This window comes from Hippocampus zosterae, chromosome 9, assembly GCF_025434085.1.
Source record: "Hippocampus zosterae strain Florida chromosome 9, ASM2543408v3, whole genome shotgun sequence".
NCBI classification, from domain to species: Eukaryota; Metazoa; Chordata; class Actinopteri; order Syngnathiformes; family Syngnathidae; genus Hippocampus; species Hippocampus zosterae.
Genome location: NC_067459.1, coordinates 11,496,403 through 11,514,137, shown reverse-complemented (window position 1 = coordinate 11,514,137; position 17,735 = coordinate 11,496,403). Strand labels below are relative to the sequence as shown.

The following is a 17,735-nucleotide window of genomic DNA, read 5'->3' as shown; positions in this document are numbered from 1 at the left end:
TGATAAGAGTGTGCAGAGCAAACAGCTGAATAGTCAATGCTAACATGAAGATAAACGAAAAATGAATAAGTGATTATGAAACTACGTGGCAGACGGCAGCTTTTTGCAGTAGGTTTAATTAAATCATAGATGAAATCTGGTTGCTTTTGCTTTTAATTTAGCATGAGATCATGTGGTAAACAGATATAGAGGCATTTGCAATCACACCATTGTCTCCACAATCAAATCGCATCATGGACATAAAATGAGCGCAAAGCACCTGGGTGTTTGTTGCACATAAACAAAACAAGCACTGTATAGGCTTTCACATTAATCAATGTAGCAGAGCCATGTTCTGTCCATATCCAGTCCACCCAGGGTGTAATGGAAATGTACTGTATGTCAAATTAAACCATCTTGTCTCTCCAAAGAAGTCAAAAGTTGTCATTTTTCAAATGCTGAGGGCTTTCTTGTTCAAATTCCAGGCAAAACAAACTTTCCTTCAATGTGCTTCAGAAAATTGAAAGGCCATATCTTCACACTAAGCTTGGCGCGCATATTCGTAATCGTAATGAAACGTTAACTTAATTCAGAAGGCTGTCCTTGCCCCGATAATCGGAGTATGGGCCACAGCTTGTAAATTGTGCTTGTGGGCATTGAAAAAAGAATCCACTTTGCAAACGGCAGACAGTTTAAAATATTTTAATGTGCTTTTTTTTCATACAGCATATTGTATGCATACCCAGCATAGCATTTCTCATACATATAACTCTCTTATAACCAGAGGAGAGAAATGTGGGGCACAGGGGATAATTAACAGTCAGTCTATCAAAAAAACACTACAGTGACCATACAGTGACTCACAACAGTGAGTACACCCCTCACATTTTTGTATATATGAGGTGCCAGATTTAACTTTGAGAGCGTATGTGAGAAATCCAGCAAACTTAACACAACTGCTCTCCATTCACATCTGGAACCTTATAACTCTAGCAGGTTATAGGTTATAAGACAACAGGGCTGTGGGGGGGGGGGGGGCAGCTAATGCGGCCCAGTTTGAACATTTTCACATACAGGTGTACTCACTTTTGTTGCAAGCTGTTTAGACATTGATAGCTGTGCTTTGAGCTATTTTGAGGGGACAGTAAATTTACACACCGTTATACAAGATGTCCACTGACTACTTTACATTGTAGTGTACCGGTAATATATTCAGTGTTGTCCCATGAAAAGATATACAATATTTCCAAAAATGTGAGGCGTGTACTCACTTTGTGAGATACTGTACGATTGGTGAAAGCTGCCTCTGAGGTTTGCTTTGGACTCAGGAGGGCGTACTGTTTTTCAAAAAGTAATAACGCAGAGAAACAATGATCTAAAAACAATAAGGGTGCTGAGGATGAGAACAATATTTACAGAAAGAATTGCAAAAACAGAAGGTACCAAAGTTCCACGGAGGTCGATGGGAAAATTACTCGGCAACTATTACTTTAATGATACAGTGGTACCTTGACTCCAGAATGTATTTGTTTATTTATTTATTTAGGTCAAGCTCTTAACCTAATCTGCTTTTATGTCAAATCAATTTTCCCCATGGAAGAGACATGAAGTGCCCGTAATCCGTTCCGGCCCCAAGACAACTCAGGCTGTATTGTCAATTATGACCATAAAAAAAAAAACATAATACAAGACAAAATAAAGAGATGGACTGTTTAAGATAATGTATAATTAAGCCGAAAGTCGTATTCATGTGCTGTGTGACTCTCGCTCTGTTTGGCCATTTACCACGATATCAGCTCAGTTTGAGCATCTTCTCCATACTCATTGCAAGGCTTTTCAATTTGTATTAGTTTTATTGTTTGTCTTGTTGACTAAACGTCTGAAAGAGGCTTGGCAAATACACGGAAAATAAATAAATAAAAATCAACCAACATAACATAAGTTGGGCCCCTTTACTCAAGGTACCACCGTACCACTGTAATTGATTTAAATCCACCATTCACAGCAGTGTAGAGGCAAGAAACTGTCCCTTGCTCCATATCGCATAATCAATATGACTATCGTTTCCATCATTGTCTTCATCACCGCTGTCTCTGTTTGGCTTATCCAAAGTAAGGGTGCTCACTTTGGAAGTTGTAGTCCGGACACACCTTCTGAACCAGCTTGTAGTCGATGCTGAAGAAGGAGATGAAGATGCAGATGACTTTGAAGGGCTTGGCACACAGCCAGGCGGCGTGGGACTGGGTGTGCTCCGTGAAGCACGTCTGAGACGGATCATACAGGCAGGGCTTGGGCTTCTTGGATCTGTTGGTTTGCTCGTACTCCACTCGGCAGTTGAATGTCTTAATCTCTTTGGGGTCGATGGTGGTTTGCTGGGACTCATGGATCTGTACCTCCTGTTGGGTGTGGGGGTGCAAGAACTGTTGCTGCTGGAGGACCTCAAACTCCACCACTTTGGTCGGTGGCACGATACTGACCGACACGTTCCCGAGACTGGAGGAATTGTGGCGGAAGTAAACCGTGAACGTCCCGTTGATGTGGTCCACGATCTTCCCGGTCACTAGCAAACTGAACTTGAGCGTCTTGACGTTGAAGTAGAAATCTCCCCAGCCGAAGATCTTCTTGGTCTTCATGGCTGTCTTCAGCGAGGGCTTACGCTTGGAGCGGTAGCCTGTATGGTCTGGAAGGAGCGACTGGTTACGGGCTGCATCGTACGGGTTAAAGAAACTGTAGGTGGGGGGCTTGGATTTCAAGGGCGTCTGGTCGAAGGAGGTGGAGAAAATTCGGGTTTGGTATGGCGGCTTAACCGCTCCTCCTGGTTGTCCACCATCTGTGCCTCCACCCATACCGTAAGGCAAAGTCTTCATTGCCGAGCCCACCGGGCCCAGGTCTGAGAAGTCCACTCTCTTCTCCAACCCTTGGACCTGGAGGTGTAAAAAACAACACATTAGTTTCACATGCTTAAATGTGCATCCGTCCATTTTGTACCTGTTCAGGGTCACGGTGAAAGCAAGAATTGACTGTCTCTCACCTAACTACTCCCTGCATTGGTCCCATGTTACTCACAGCACCTTTCACACTGTATTTTTGGTACACTAACGCATCAAATGTGTAATAGTACAGGATTTATTCGCCTGTGCCTTTCGGGCAGAACAGAAACGTGACAATGGTGTGTCCAAAGTGTCCTTTAACACAACTGATGGAGGTTGCCTAATGAATCAATAAGCAATACACAGCACGACAGTGATTGCTTCCAACACAAAGAGACCTTGGACATCGAGTCCTGTATGTGAAACTTTAATCCACATTTGTGTCACCGCGATGTTGAAAAATGGCAAATTCACAGGACAACTTCAGACCTTCTGTATCACGACACTCTCTGTGACTAAGCTCAAATGGGAAGTTGTTAAATTGATTTATTTGTACCACATTAAGTATAGAATCACGATTTGGCTGGTCATACCAATTTTAACTAAGCATTGGAAGGATTGAAATTCTCCCACCTTGTTTAAATGATTGGTCATACATGTGACCCAAAGTCCACCAAGCAAATGTAGTCAAATGCTGTTCTGAATTCATACTGGTCTTAATTTCCCTTTTGTTTAGCTTTGTTTTAAATTAAATAGAGGTGGTCCTCAGGTGAACTTACGTTCCCATTGCTGTAACTGAATTAGTACGAAGTCACCAAATCCAATCACTTACCTACTACACTGAATCAGTAGTGAAGTTATAATGACATGAAATGATAAATCTAGGTCATGACAATTAAATGAAAAACTGCAACTATAATGGTAACTGATCTTTTAACTTAAAGGGCCTTTTTTTGCCACAGGACCACATTTTATCACGCTGCCGTGGCAAACTAGTTTTCATTTCTCATCAATCATCACCTCAACACGTCATACTGTACGTCAGTACCATTTTAAACCTCTTGCAAAGTGTGAGCAGTCAAGTCATCAGTCGGTGTGCACAGTGTGAACGCCTGTATTGTTGGCAATGACCTTTGCTGCAGTGCACTGAGTTTGAATTTGAAAACACTTCTAAAATAGTGGTGAAGCTTAAAAACAGGACGCACAGTAGTTGCGCAGTACTTCCAAACACTCGGCCTCTGCTGGAACGTTCAAACTAAATCCAGTTCATAATTGGTCTCCTGACCCACAGTGTCCATAATTAAAATCCAGTTCAACCAAATAGCCCACATATATAGTCACAAGATGATTTCGATGCTGAATGCTGCAACACTTAGAGGCATCGAATGTGTTAGATGTCTGTGCTATCATCTCTCCAAATTCGAGAAAACATCTATTTTTGTAAACACAGTTTTGAATATTGCTGCTCCGGAGAGCCAGACAAGACACATGGATGAGACAATAGATCCACGTCTGTTTGTTTGATTGTTTAGACAGCTTTCTGCCTTTAATCCACTGCCTTTGCTGCTGATTCTCAGGTGTGATTGACGACGCATCTCCTTCGGCTTTCTTTTATGCCTCATCAGTCACATCTTACATTTCCTGCCATCCGTATGCACGCATGTAAAAACTCACATTCGCGTGCGCGCACACACACACACACACACACACACAAAACAGGGTGCGAACACACACATTAAATTCACTCAAGAATGGAAACAACTTTCCTGATGCAAAAATATCAGTAGATGGCAACACTGTATAATTTTAGATCAGCCCAGTTTGTAAATTCACAGGGACAAATGACAATTTGCTAAACCCACCTTTGTTCGACTGTGGATTATAAAAGAACAGAATAGGGAATCTTCAAACTTTTTTTTCTTGGTGAAAGGAGAGTTTATTCTTTCATTCCATAGATTTTAGTGAATATGTAACACTGGTCTGCATTAAAAAATGCAGAGACAGGCAGCCAACAACATTTTCGAGGGTGGTTATTTTTCTTTCTTTGTGAAAATGAAAATCAGATTTTTGTAATGCAGTTATAAACCATATTAAAGCAGTACATGGGCATAAGAGGACTTGTATTTACTTGGAACTTGATGAGACTGAGTACATGTCAGCGAATAGTATGTTCATGCACTTTATACTTAAATATAATACAGTAATCCCTCGCTATAACGCGGTTCACTTTCCGCGGCTTCGATTTGTTTTGTGCAGTTTTTTAAAAGCTTTTTTTTTTTAAACAGTCAATTGTGTTCTGCGTCCTGATTGGCGATGGGACTGACCAACGTGTCTGCGCACCTCGTCTCTATACAGCTTGCCAAATTTACCTTTTCAGATTTTTGGTCTTTGGTTTCATTGTATCAGTGGCGGATGCTGGTCTGTCAAGGAGGGGAAGCTCAATTTCGGCCTCCATCATAAAATGTGTCTGTTTATTTTTTGTGAAATCTACTCTCCGGTGCTTTTCAAAAACAATGAAAAGGATGGCTTCACCATAAGATCGGTGATTGGCTCATTTCGCTGTCAATCAAAAAAAAGATTCAGCCTCAGACAGATCATCCAATCATCATGTAGAAAAGCTGAGCTTCCTGGCCAGCCTATAAATGCCCACTGTCCATAGAGTCTCAGAGATGCTGAGCGTCCAATCCGGGACAAAACCAGCATTTATCCAATGACGCGTCTCGTTTCAATGCATTGGTACAACCTACCCTGAACTCTCGAGACGCCCAGCGTCCGCGCAGTCGACACTCAGCATCCACACAGTGAATGTGAATGAATGAGAAGAGAGTCGCGTCGTAACCAGTAATAAGAAGCTGATTCGGAACAAAAGTTGAGTGCGTTGTAGTGCATATTTAGTCAATGACATGTCCACACAATTGTACATACACACAAATATTTAGTCACTTACTTTTCAACATTTTAGAGGAAGCTGAGCTTCTCTTGCAGTCTTAGAGCAATTGCCTCTACATTGTATACATAGTTCAGTATTGTATAATATCTGTAAAAAATAAAGTTGACTATTAAGTACCAAGTACAACTTTATTATCAAATGTGCTGTATGTTTCACATACAGCACATTTGAAATTTTGTCCCTCTCACATTTTTTTGCTTTTTTAATTTTTTTTTATAAATCCTACTTCACGGATTTCACTTATCACGGGTTCTTTTTGGAACGTAACCCCCGCGATAAACTAGAGATTACTGTATACGTCTACTAATGGAAAGTTGTAAGAGCGAGAAGCAAGTAGCTAGAAGCCATGCAAAATGCCCCCCCCCACCTCCAAAAAATAGCACATAGCATGTTGCTATGTGCTAAAATTGCCCCAAAAATTGGGGCACGTGGGGCAAAATTAATGGTAAATGGTGATCAGTGTGAAAAAGTGATCAAATAAATATTTGTCATTTTTGTTTATTTTTTTTATGCAGACCAGCGTAATCACTCTTTCCAATATACTGTGGGTCTTGAAAAAGTCAGCGTATGAATGAACAAATCCTACACTTCAGGATATTAAGTCAGTAAAATCTTTGAGATTCCTGACACTCGGGCCTTTGCTCATTTGATCCGAAGTTTGTAAAAATTCACACATTTCCAAATGTGAGGGACCCTGCACACTGCATATCCTCCACCAGAAATATACATGAATATGCACATGCAATGAAGTTGTAGAAACATTTACCAACAACCCAGGCAAACTTAGCTACCCACCAACATACAATGTGTGTCAGTGGATACCGAACCACAATTAAGTGGGTGTATACTGTACACTGCTTTAGCTGTCAATGCTAGAACCCCGGAACAATCCAATAAGACAAATTTTGAATTTATTTACAAGTGGATAAAACAAAGGAACAATGAAAACAATGTTTTCAAACCCATCCATTATCCCTTCCTCATGCATGTACTGCCATCTTCACTCGAGGCTGAAGTGACAGGTCCCCGGCGTAGCTCATCCATCACTGAATCTAATAACAACTCCACTTTGCCATTAGCAGAGGCAACAGTGCATCACTCCGACCGGCTAATGCATTCAGTCATTCAATTAATGTATCTATTTCTGCTGGCCATTCATTAACACGAGGCGATTTCTGCACAGATTGATTGATGTTAGCGTAAGTGACGGTGAAATAAGTGAATGCTTATTGAGCACTGGAAAAGTGAGTTACCACAAAATAAATGTCAGATGTTGATGAATGACTCATGACAGGGATAATGACCCAATGAAGATTTTCGACATAGCCTGCTATCACCTTTTATGCCATGCCAGGAGGCCTGTGCATCATTTCTGGGGTGTTTGTGAAGGGGAGAATAAGCTATGTAAATCTGCGTAAGCACAATGGGGAGGCTTCTTGAGAACGCACCATCAGCAGCGCTATGAATTAACACCGTGCTTTTCAATCTGTCAGGCAAACACTCTGCCCGTGCAGACCTGATCATTTCTCAGGGCTGGAGGTGGTAAAAATACTCTGTACTTAAGTAGAAGTACCGCTAGTTGGTTAAGGCCAAGAAAACCTCCCCTGCTGACCTAAACGTTATCAGAAGCACTCACGTACATTAACAACCTTACTGTTAATCTTGTTAGCGTCTACAGTAAGTGCCCGAGGCCATAGGCATTTTTAACTTTGTATTACAAAATCATCCCCAAATTACCCATGTATTTGGTCGATGACACTTTATTCATTTATTCCCTGCGGTCTATTTTCTTCTCGTTTCATAACAATTGTGCTTCCAGTTATGTATGTAGACTTTGGTTTTTAAAAAAACAGTATTTGTTTTTTGCCCAATGAGATTGCAACCTTTATGTGATGCCATGTCAATCTACTGTTTGCTCAACCAATCAGATTTCAAAGTTGTCTGTCACAGATCCAAGTGGGGGCAACAAGCTGTTAAAAAAAAAAAGACTCAAGTAAACTATACATTCCTGAAAAATCGATGTACTAGTGCTCATGGCACGCTCGCACCATCATCACAATCCTCGACTATCTCCAACGGGACTGTGACAAGCTTGGAACCATAAACCTGACTGCACCTGAATCTTGATGGGAAAAGATATTCTGAATAGGAAAAAGTAAGCAGGCAGCAACTTCATACACAAAATTATAATGACAAGACGTCTTCCGTGACTTAAAATGCCAACAGGAGGCAATGAACAGAAGGAGCTTACTGGCAAAGTACAAAAAATATGCTTGTTCTTGACAGTAAATCAATTTAAACATTGAGAATTTCTAAGAAAAATACCAGCCATTTTCTCTGGACATTAAAATCTATACACGATGGACTTTTTGGGGGGAGCAAAATCCGATGCTTGCAATATAAGGTCAAACCAGGTTGATGGATCCTCTGTTTAGTTTGTGACAAGTGAGAGGAAACTTCTGGAGCTGATGGAAAATCGTTGCATGCGCATTTAAACACACCGAGTTATGTCATAATATACTGTACAGTTATATTACTATTCAATTTGTTCAAATGTGATCTAATTGCAATGTGGCTGTGGCATTGCCTAGCCATATCAACAGAGCATGCGTGGGCTTTACAAAATAGTCAACTATATTCATAATGTCATATGTACCTGTGTCTAGAAAGCAAAGCGTGGAGAGTCTCTGTTGCCGAATTGCATGGGCGCAGTGAGTAAATAGGGCAATCGATCATAGCCAACAGCCAACACAGCATCACACTTTATTCTTTCCTATTTCCTCTCATTTGTGGCCATTCACTGCATCTTTAATAATCGCGTCATATTTTTGTGGGTCAGTTAAAAAAAACAAACATACATTACAGTAAAGTGTTTGTGGAGCCACAAAACCCAATGATGGGTGTTAAATGTCACATCTGTTTTGGTCGGCTATTAAACTATCATGTAGAATTGGCAGATTATGTACGGTCATGTGCAGACCTTGTTGAAAAGAATGAGGTACGAGGAATGACGCTTTTGTGGCCATTCGGGAACCGCCGCCAATGCAACCTTGCGCATGTCATCACATCGTCGTGCTTCCCGGCAGTAATGAATGAGCCACATGTTTTCCAGAACGCTTTGGGATATTGTAACTGAAGATGGAATACGCATCGTGGAGGACCTATACATATGCATGATCATGGCAACTCAATAAGAGAACAATCATAAAGCGCACAATCAAATTACAGAGCTTGTGAGACAGAAGGAGATGGTGGGGAAAATGTTATTAGTCCATAAGTGGAATGAGCGGAGGAGCTTGTGTACATTTCCTCGGAATCGGGGAGCATTAATCATCTTTAACTTCATTTGGAGGTTCATCTGAGCAAAACACATCGGCAGAGAATCCTTTAAGTTGCCGGGGTGAGGATATCGAAAAATGAAACGTAAGGATTTTGGTGCGGATCAAAATCAGAAAGGCGCAACACAGTGAAGGGCCGATTTGAAGCTCAGTCTAGCTCAGTCCAAAAGACCAAAATCAGGCTCGAAGTGTGGCCTAACTGTATGCAGGGGCGGGCCACACCAAGTGTTGGGATTTTCGCAGGTGTGTGGAGCTTGGCGGGATTAGAAATGACCCGTGTGTGCTGTTGTGGGCATGAACACAGCTGAGTTGATTTGCAGCCAGTTGAAGTGGCTCCCTTCATTCTCTTGAAAAGCGCATTGATCATCCTTGATATGACGGAAGGAAAAACTGATTTTCTAGAGTCCAAGAGCTGATCCAAGCGCGCAAATTACTTTTAGAAGGAACTGCAAGCAGATCTCCACAGGCGGATGATGTTGGCCAGGTTAATCACGAATCTTGGACAATGATGTGTATGTTGCTCTAACCTTATTCATTGCTAAAAGGATCACAACTACCGCAACTTGCAAATTGGATTTATGGGGTTTTGCATTGTGTGTGGACATTCATCACTAATGTGGTTTGGTTCACCACACATTGTGGAGTTATCCTTATGTTGAAACATACACTGGGGATTTCGAGAGACCGCTTCAAGCAGGTCTCCATTTGTTCAGGAATAGTTCATGATATGCTGCCTGTTGTGAAATTACCCGTGTTAATAACTCAAAATCTTGACTCGAAACTCAAGAAGAAAATACTCAGCGAGGGCTTGTTTCTTCAAAAGCTCAGGTTAGTCAGTTGAGATACCACTGTTTTCCGAATTCAACAGAAAAATTTCTCCACTCCTTCCAAAAAGGATGCTACAATTGTTGTACAATTGTATAAAAGGTTACGACTCAGAAATAGCGAGCAGACATGACGATGAGATAATGTGTTGAGAAGTGCACGCATTCATGCGGGTGGACGGAGGGCGCGGCGCTTCGCGCTATTATTAAATAGGAAAAGGTCAGATTGAACTGCGGAATTGACTGCTGAAAGCTGATATATGCCCACAATTAAGATCTCTTTTCATCATTAAGTAAGTGCGGGATCAATGTCTGCGCCGTGCAGGTATCAGTTGCGCTTTTACGCCCACGCTCATCAGTTACTTCGAAACCTTCCTCAACCTCAGGAGGACGGAAGACAAGATGAGAGCTGCCTGTCTGTGAGCACTTTTGCCACGCTTGTTCTTTTGTTTAATTGGACTTTTATCGGCGACAATCAATTCATTTCCATCGCCGCTCCTGGCCACATCGATCCGCTGTCACAGGGAAGAGTCAAAATGAACAGTTCTAGTCCCACCACGGGTTCTCATTTTACCACCCCTGCCCAAGTGAGAGGCCTCGTGATTTGCCTCAGAGACCCCAGGTGGGGATGGGCGTAACTTTTGATGAACACATGAAAATTGATTCAGAGAGTTAGGTCAACACTTTTAGATAGATAATTTATTCATTCCGTGAGGGAAATTAAATTGTCTCTTCTGCATTCAAATTTCCTCTTAATACACTGGACTTGCTGACTGTGAAAGGTCCGTGCAACAACGTGGCCATATTTGGAAGTACTGACATAACAGGCTTGCGGGAAGTAAAAAGTGAGGCTCTTTCCACTGATTTGGACAAAATGTCGACTGTACAGTGACAAAATGTATCATTCATTGTTGCAAAAGAAAGTCTAGACTTTTCTTATTTTAAGAAGGAGGAAGTGGACGACACAAGGTGCATCTTATATTGTTGAGTCCGCCTTCTGGCCTAAGGACTAGGCAGCGCTAGAGATCATCCATTCATCCATTTTCTGATCCGCTTCATCCTCACAGGGATCACGGGGGTTAATGTAGCCTATCCCAGCTGTCCTCGGGCAGTAGGCAGGGGACACCCTGACCCGGTTGCCAGCCATTCGCAGGGCACTCAGAGACGAACAACCATTTTCACTCACACTTAGACCTAAGGACAATTTAGAGCAAGCATGTCCAAAGTCCGGCCCGCGGGCCAAATCCGGCCCGCGGTCGAATTTCATCCGGCCCTCGGCCCCTGTCATAAAATCAGTGCCGTCTGGCCCGCAGGTTGGGCGCAATGGAACACGTGTTGCATTGACTGAGGTTTCGTAGACTGGTGAGTGATGTTTCATAGAGTACTGCTTCCCTCTAGTGGCTAAATGAGTAATAGCATTCACTAAATGACTAATAGCATTTAGACACTAGAGGGCAGTAGCACTCTATGAGACATCACTCACGGGTTAACAAGACATCACTCCGTGTTCATATTAACCTCCCAGTTTATTGAAATGGCGACAATCAACAGAAAAAGGAAAGTTGACTGCGAGGGACGACGATTCAAGGATGGATGGAAATTGGACAATTTCTTCACTGAAATACGCAACAACTGTGTCTGCCTCATTTGCCAAGAGACAGTGGCTGTTTTTAAAGATTATAATGTCAAGCGACATTACCAAACAAGACACGCCGACATGTACGACATGATTACAGGCAAGGAACGCATCGAGAAATTGAAGCAGTTTGAAGCTCGTTTAATCTCACAGCAGCAGTATTTTGCAAGAGCTCGAGAGTCAAACGGCGAGTTACGCGGTACCAACGCTAATCGCAAAAGGTTCCAAACCTTTAAACGAAGGTGAATTTATCGAAGACCACATGATGACGATGGTGAAGAAAATATGCCCTGAGAAGCAGCAAGAGTTTGCCAAAGTCTGGCTGGCACGTAACACTGTGGCACGCAGGATTGAAGAACTCTCAGCGGATATCAAACGACAATTGGGAGACCCAGGAAAAGAGTTTGATTTTTTTTCGCTGGCTTGCGACGAAAGCACAGACGCCTCGGACACTGCTCAGTTACTTGTTTTTCTGAGGGGAGTGGACAATGAAATGAACGTGACTGAAGAACTACGGGACCTCGAGAGCCTGAAAACCCAAACAAGAGGAACGGACATATTCTCTTCTGTTTGAGCTGCCGTGAATGACATGAAACTCCCGTGGAATAAAATTTCTGGGATTATTACTGATGGTGCACCATCCATGACCGCCGATCGAAGTGGACTAGCAACACTAATAAGTAACAAAGTAAGTGAAGAAGGAGGTAAAGCTGTAAAACTTAATTGCATCATTCATCAGCAAGTTCTGTGTGCCAAACATCTCCGATACGAACATGTTATGAAACCAGTGATAAAAACTATGAACTATATCCGCTCCAGAGCGCTACGCCACCGTCAGTTTCAACAATTTCTAAGTGAGATTCATGCGGAATATGGAGATGTTGTCTATTACACTGACGTGCGCAGGCTCAGTCGGGGTTCTGCACTGTCACGCTTCTATTCTCTTCGGCAGCAAATCAGTGAGTTTTTGGCTGAAAAGGGACAACCTATGCAAGAACTAAGTGACCCTATGTGGCTGTCTGATTTGGGTTTTCTGGTTGATATTACAAAGCACCTTAATATCCTCAACACCAGTCTCCAGGGACCAGACGCAGTCATAAGCCATGTAACTGGCGCCAAGACTGAGTTGTTGGTTGCCATGACAACAAAAAAAATAATTTATTTTAGGCTTGTTGTTTAGCTAAAGTATTTCATATTTCTATGTGAACTTTCATATTTGTTTTTTCCTTAAATCCTCTGAATATGTTATCCGGAATGTTTGTTAAAAATCACTTCCGGGTCAAGTGCCGTGTATAGCGAGGAATGAGAGAAAGATCGAGAAGACAACGGGAGACGGAGAGAGAGAGAGTCAGAGAACTACGATACCGTGTGATCTACGTGATTTATTATTTGATCTACTTTCGGTTTACCAAGGTGCACACGGTATGTCATTTGTGTTATTTATTTAATGTCCTGTTCAAGATATTATAATTTGATTGTTGTTCGAAATGTGTTTTAGTTTTCACGGTGTTCCATGAATAAACGTTTTGGACATCAGTACGAGGCGTCATCCTTGACCGGGGTAGATACAGTGAAAACGTGTCCTCATCCATCCTTCTGGAGGCTTCGGCGCGCAGGTGCTTCCCCCACGGCAAGCTAAGCTATCGGCTTCGGCGCACATCACGTAGCAAGCTACGAGCTACATCGAGCGTCGTCGCACTCGACCCGCGTGCCACGCAGCTATCCACGAGCTACTTCGAACGTCGTCGCACTCAACCCGCAGCAAGCTACAGGCCTCAGCATGCATCGTCGCTCCTCAACCGGCAGTAAGGCAAGATTTCAACGCGCGACGGTGCTTCTCATCCTGTAGCAGCTAAAGGTTTCGGTGGACATTAACCAGAGTTGGCAAAGGCCTATACAGCTTCCAGTAGCTCACAAAGTAGATGGATAGAACATAGGCGAAGATTATCATAAATGAGAACTAATGAATGTGAGTTCTTGAATGTGTGAAAATATCTGTTGAATGTTTGACAAGCGCATCATTGTTATTATTGCTCTGTAAAACTCAGGTTCTGAAGTTTGAAAGCTCCAAAAATGTCTCAATATAGTGACAGTCGGTGTGATGAGATGCAAGAGCATGAAAATGTGGAAAGGGAGGCTGAGGCAAAAATAAGAAAATCCTCTCGTTTAAGACATTTGACACCTAAAATGCAGGAACTAAAGGAGAAAGAGTTCATTCAAAAGGAAGGCAAGTTGAATGTAACTTATGAGAAATGGAAAAGTCATGTTAGAGAAACCCGAAGAAAGTTAAAACAATGGTGCCCTGAGCAAGACATGTACGACATGATGGATGAAGTTGAGAAGCTAGAGGGTGAGATGAAAGAAATATACGACAGTGTCCGAAGCCGGACAACACCAAGTCAAGAATTGCGGCGAAAAGTTGATTCATGTGCAGCGGCAACAGCAGACTTACTGCAAGTAATGAGAATCCGTCTAACAGAATATGAAGAAGATTTTGATGCTGTGGCAGAAAACGCAAAATTACACATGCTGCTAGATAACGAATATGCCAGGTCCATATATGGTTCCACCGCCTCCATAGTTACAGCACCCAGTGCCAAGCCTTCCGGGCACCCGTCCGAATCACCAAGCATTTCAGTTAAGCGGGCCGAAATGGCTGCTCTTCTGGCTGCGAAAGAAGCTGAGATTAACATGGAAGAGGCTATTGAAGCTCAACGTCAGCAGTTGAAAAAACTTGAAAATCAGAGAGACATGGAAGTAATTAAGGCACAGTTAAGTGTATATGAAGAAGAGGAAATTAAGGAAAGGAATGGTACGAGCAGCCCCGTACACACCAAAGAGAATGTTGCATTTCCTTCTTCTCACCATGCCCCACGTCACGAACAGCAAACTGTACAAAATGAGACAACCTTGGTTCAGATATTACAGGAATCATTAGCACTCAGTCGCCTTCCAAACCCAGAGCCTACAGTATTCTCAGGTGATCCTCTGAACTTTATAGAGTGGAGTACAAGCTTCAAAGCGCTGATAGAGAGGCGATGCTCAAACCCTGCAGATAGGTTGTTTTATTTACAAAAGTACATAGCAGGGGAGGCAAAATCTTCTCTTGAAGGCAGTTTTTATAGAAGAGATGAAGAAGCCTATCAGCAAGCATGGGATCGACTCAACACCAGATATGGTAATTCCTTCATTGTGCAGAGGGCTTTCAGAGAAAAACTCAACGGCTGGCCAAAGATTGGTGGGAGGGAATATTTCAAATTGAGAGAATTCAGCGATTTCCTACAAACTTGTAGCAACGCTATGCCTTACATAAAGGGTCTGCAAGTTTTGAACGACTGTGAGGAGAACCAGAAAATGCTGGTGAAACTACCAGATTGGGTGACATCCAGGTGGAACCGTCATGTCACAGAGCAGCTAGATGAAGGTAAAGACTATCCAAGTTTCCATAACTTTGCAACATTTATATCTAAAGAGGCACGCATCGCTTGTAATCCGGTGTCGTCTCTATACGCATTAAGACAATCTACTGAGATGACAGTAAAGGGAGGTAGGCAATCAAAAGCAAACACATTTGCTACAAAGGTGAGGATCCAAGATCCGCAAACCTCTACAGCCGATCAAGACCCCAATGAAAACGATTTACGAGATGCCGAAAATCCAGGCATATGTTTATGCTGTGGAGAAGAACACTATATACATAAATGTAAGAAGCTTATGAAAATGTCTTCAGAGGAAAAGAGAAAATACATCTATGAAAATAAGCTATGTTTTGCATGCCTGAGAAAGGGTCACAATTCTAAGGCATGTAGAAATAGAGCCATGTGTGGAGTATGCCTAAAGAGTCATCCAACCGCATTACATGAAGATCGTTCTCCAACGGAGACAGCCTCAGCACAGAACACCACTGAAGAAATCACATCCTCACTATCTTGTTGTGTCAAGGGAAGTGATGTTGTGAGTACATCAATGATTGTGCCCGTCTGGATCTCAGCACCTAACGCACCTGAGACAGAGACCCTAGCTTATGCGCTGTTGGACACACAAAGTAGCCACACGTTTGTTGATCAAGAGTTGTGCGCAAAGCTTAAGGTAGACATGGACCCAGTTAAACTGAAACTCTCCACGATGATGGGAAAGGACTCAGTGATAAAAAGCGAAAGAGTTTGTGGACTTAAAGTAAGAGGATTTTCCTCAAATATTTCAATTGACCTACCTCCGGCCTACACAAGAGACTTTATTCCTCTTGACCGGACACATATTCCTACCCGCAAAACAGCCACTTCATGGAAACATCTTGTTAACATAACTCAAGAGATACCCCCACCAATGGATTGTGGCGTTGGATTATTGATTGGCTATGACTGCTCCCGAGCCTTGATTCCAAGAGAGGTCATTACTGGAGGTGACTACGAGCCTTACGCTGTCAAAACCGATCTTGGCTGGAGTATTGTGGGAGGAGTAGCACAATGCGTAAATGCAGGCGATGTGACTGGACTTTGTCTTCGAGTATCTGTCAAAGAGTTACCACCTGTAACACCATCAGCCATCATTAAAGCCCTTGAGTCTGATTTTGCAGACACAAAAGCAGGTGAAAAAAGCATATCTCAAGATGACATTCTCTTTCTGCAAATATTAAAAGGAGGCTTCCAACTAAATGAACACGGTCACCTCGAAATGCCACTTCCTTTCAAAGCACGACCTCACCTCCCAAACAATAAGGTCCTGGCTTTGGCACGACTGAAACAACTGAAAAGGAAGTTGGACAGAGATCACAAGTTCAAAGGTGACTATCTGAAGTTTATGGAGGGCATCATTAAAGATGGTGATGCAGAGAAAGTAGACAACCCTGCAGACCATGCCTCCAGAGGCCTGAACGTGACAGGTCTCATCAACTCAAATTGGCTCACCGGTCCAAGGTTTTTATGGGAGAGAGATATAGCCATAAACGAGGTGACACCTGAGCTACTGGTGGGAGATCCGGAGGTGAGGATTGTACAAGTGTTAAAGACAGAAGCTGTAAGGCAATTTGACATTCAAGAGCTTCTGTCACGGATTTCAAAATGGGCAACAGCATTTAACGTCATTGCTCGCATCCAACGGCTAGCCAAGAGAATCAAAACCACAAAACCTGTAAACGTAGAAGAAAAAAGGCAAGCTACACTGACCCTTGTTAAACTGACACAAAAGGATGTCTTCCAAAAGGAGATGAGCATGCTTAGCGAGAAATCAGGAAAACTGCCTTGTAACCATCAACTTTATCAGCTTGACCCGTGCCTTCAAGACGGCATATTGAGAGTAGGAGGAAGACTAAGAAAAGCAGCTGTGTCGCTTGAATTAAAACAACCAGTAATACTCCCTAAAGACGGTGCTCTCAGAAACCTCATTATTAGTCATCATCACAACAAAATACAACATCAAGGCAGAGGACAAACTCTCAATGAGTTACGGAGTAATGGATTTTGGATTGTTGGTGGAAGTAAAGCTGTAGCTCAACGCATCAGACGGTGTGTACAACGTAGAAGAATTCGCGCACCACCAGAGGAACAGCGGATGGCAGACTTACCCAGTGACCGTGTTGATGCAACACCACCATTCGCTTACTGTGGTATGGACTGCTTCGGCCCCTTCCACACCAAACAGGGAAGGAAGGAGCAAAAACGGTATGGCCTGCTCTTCACGTGTCTGTGCTCCAGGGCAGTGCATATTGAAATGCTTGAAGATATGACAACCGATGCCTTCATCAATGCCTTGAGATGCTTTGTAGCTATCCGTGGAGCCGTTAGACATATAAGATCTGATCAAGGCACTAATTTTGTGGGAGCAAGAAATGAGATGGCAAAGGCGCTAAAAGAATTAAATCAAGAAAGATTGGCCTCCTACCTTGCAGACAAACAATGTGATTTTCAGATGAACACGCCACACTCTAGTCACACTGGCGGGGTATGGGAACGTCAAATCAGGACGGTGAGAAGTGTACTGAGCACGGTCTTGGCCCAAAGCGCTGGAAGGTTAAATGACTCTTCCCTAAGGACTTTCTTTTATGAAGCTATGTCCATTGTAAACAACCGGCCCTTAACTGTTGACAACATCAGTGATCCCACAAGTTTGGAACCTCTCACGCCAAATCATTTGATTACA

The 17,735-nt window shown here is 42.7% G+C and overlaps 1 protein-coding gene across 3 annotated transcripts in view; it reads right to left on the bottom strand.

Moving 5' to 3' along the window:
* Window positions 1-665: 665 nt before the first annotated feature.
* Window positions 666-17,735, bottom strand: part of LOC127607580 (neurexophilin-4) — a 117,615-nt gene continuing 100,545 nt past the window's right edge. For all 3 annotated transcript variants that reach the window (XM_052076031.1, XM_052076029.1, XM_052076030.1), the window contains one exon: window positions 666-2,903. In XM_052076031.1, the coding sequence (XP_051931991.1) occupies window positions 2,082-2,846 (765 nt within the window). In that variant the 5' untranslated portion in view covers window positions 2,847-2,903 and the 3' untranslated portion in view covers window positions 666-2,081. The remainder of the gene's footprint in view (window positions 2,904-17,735) is intronic.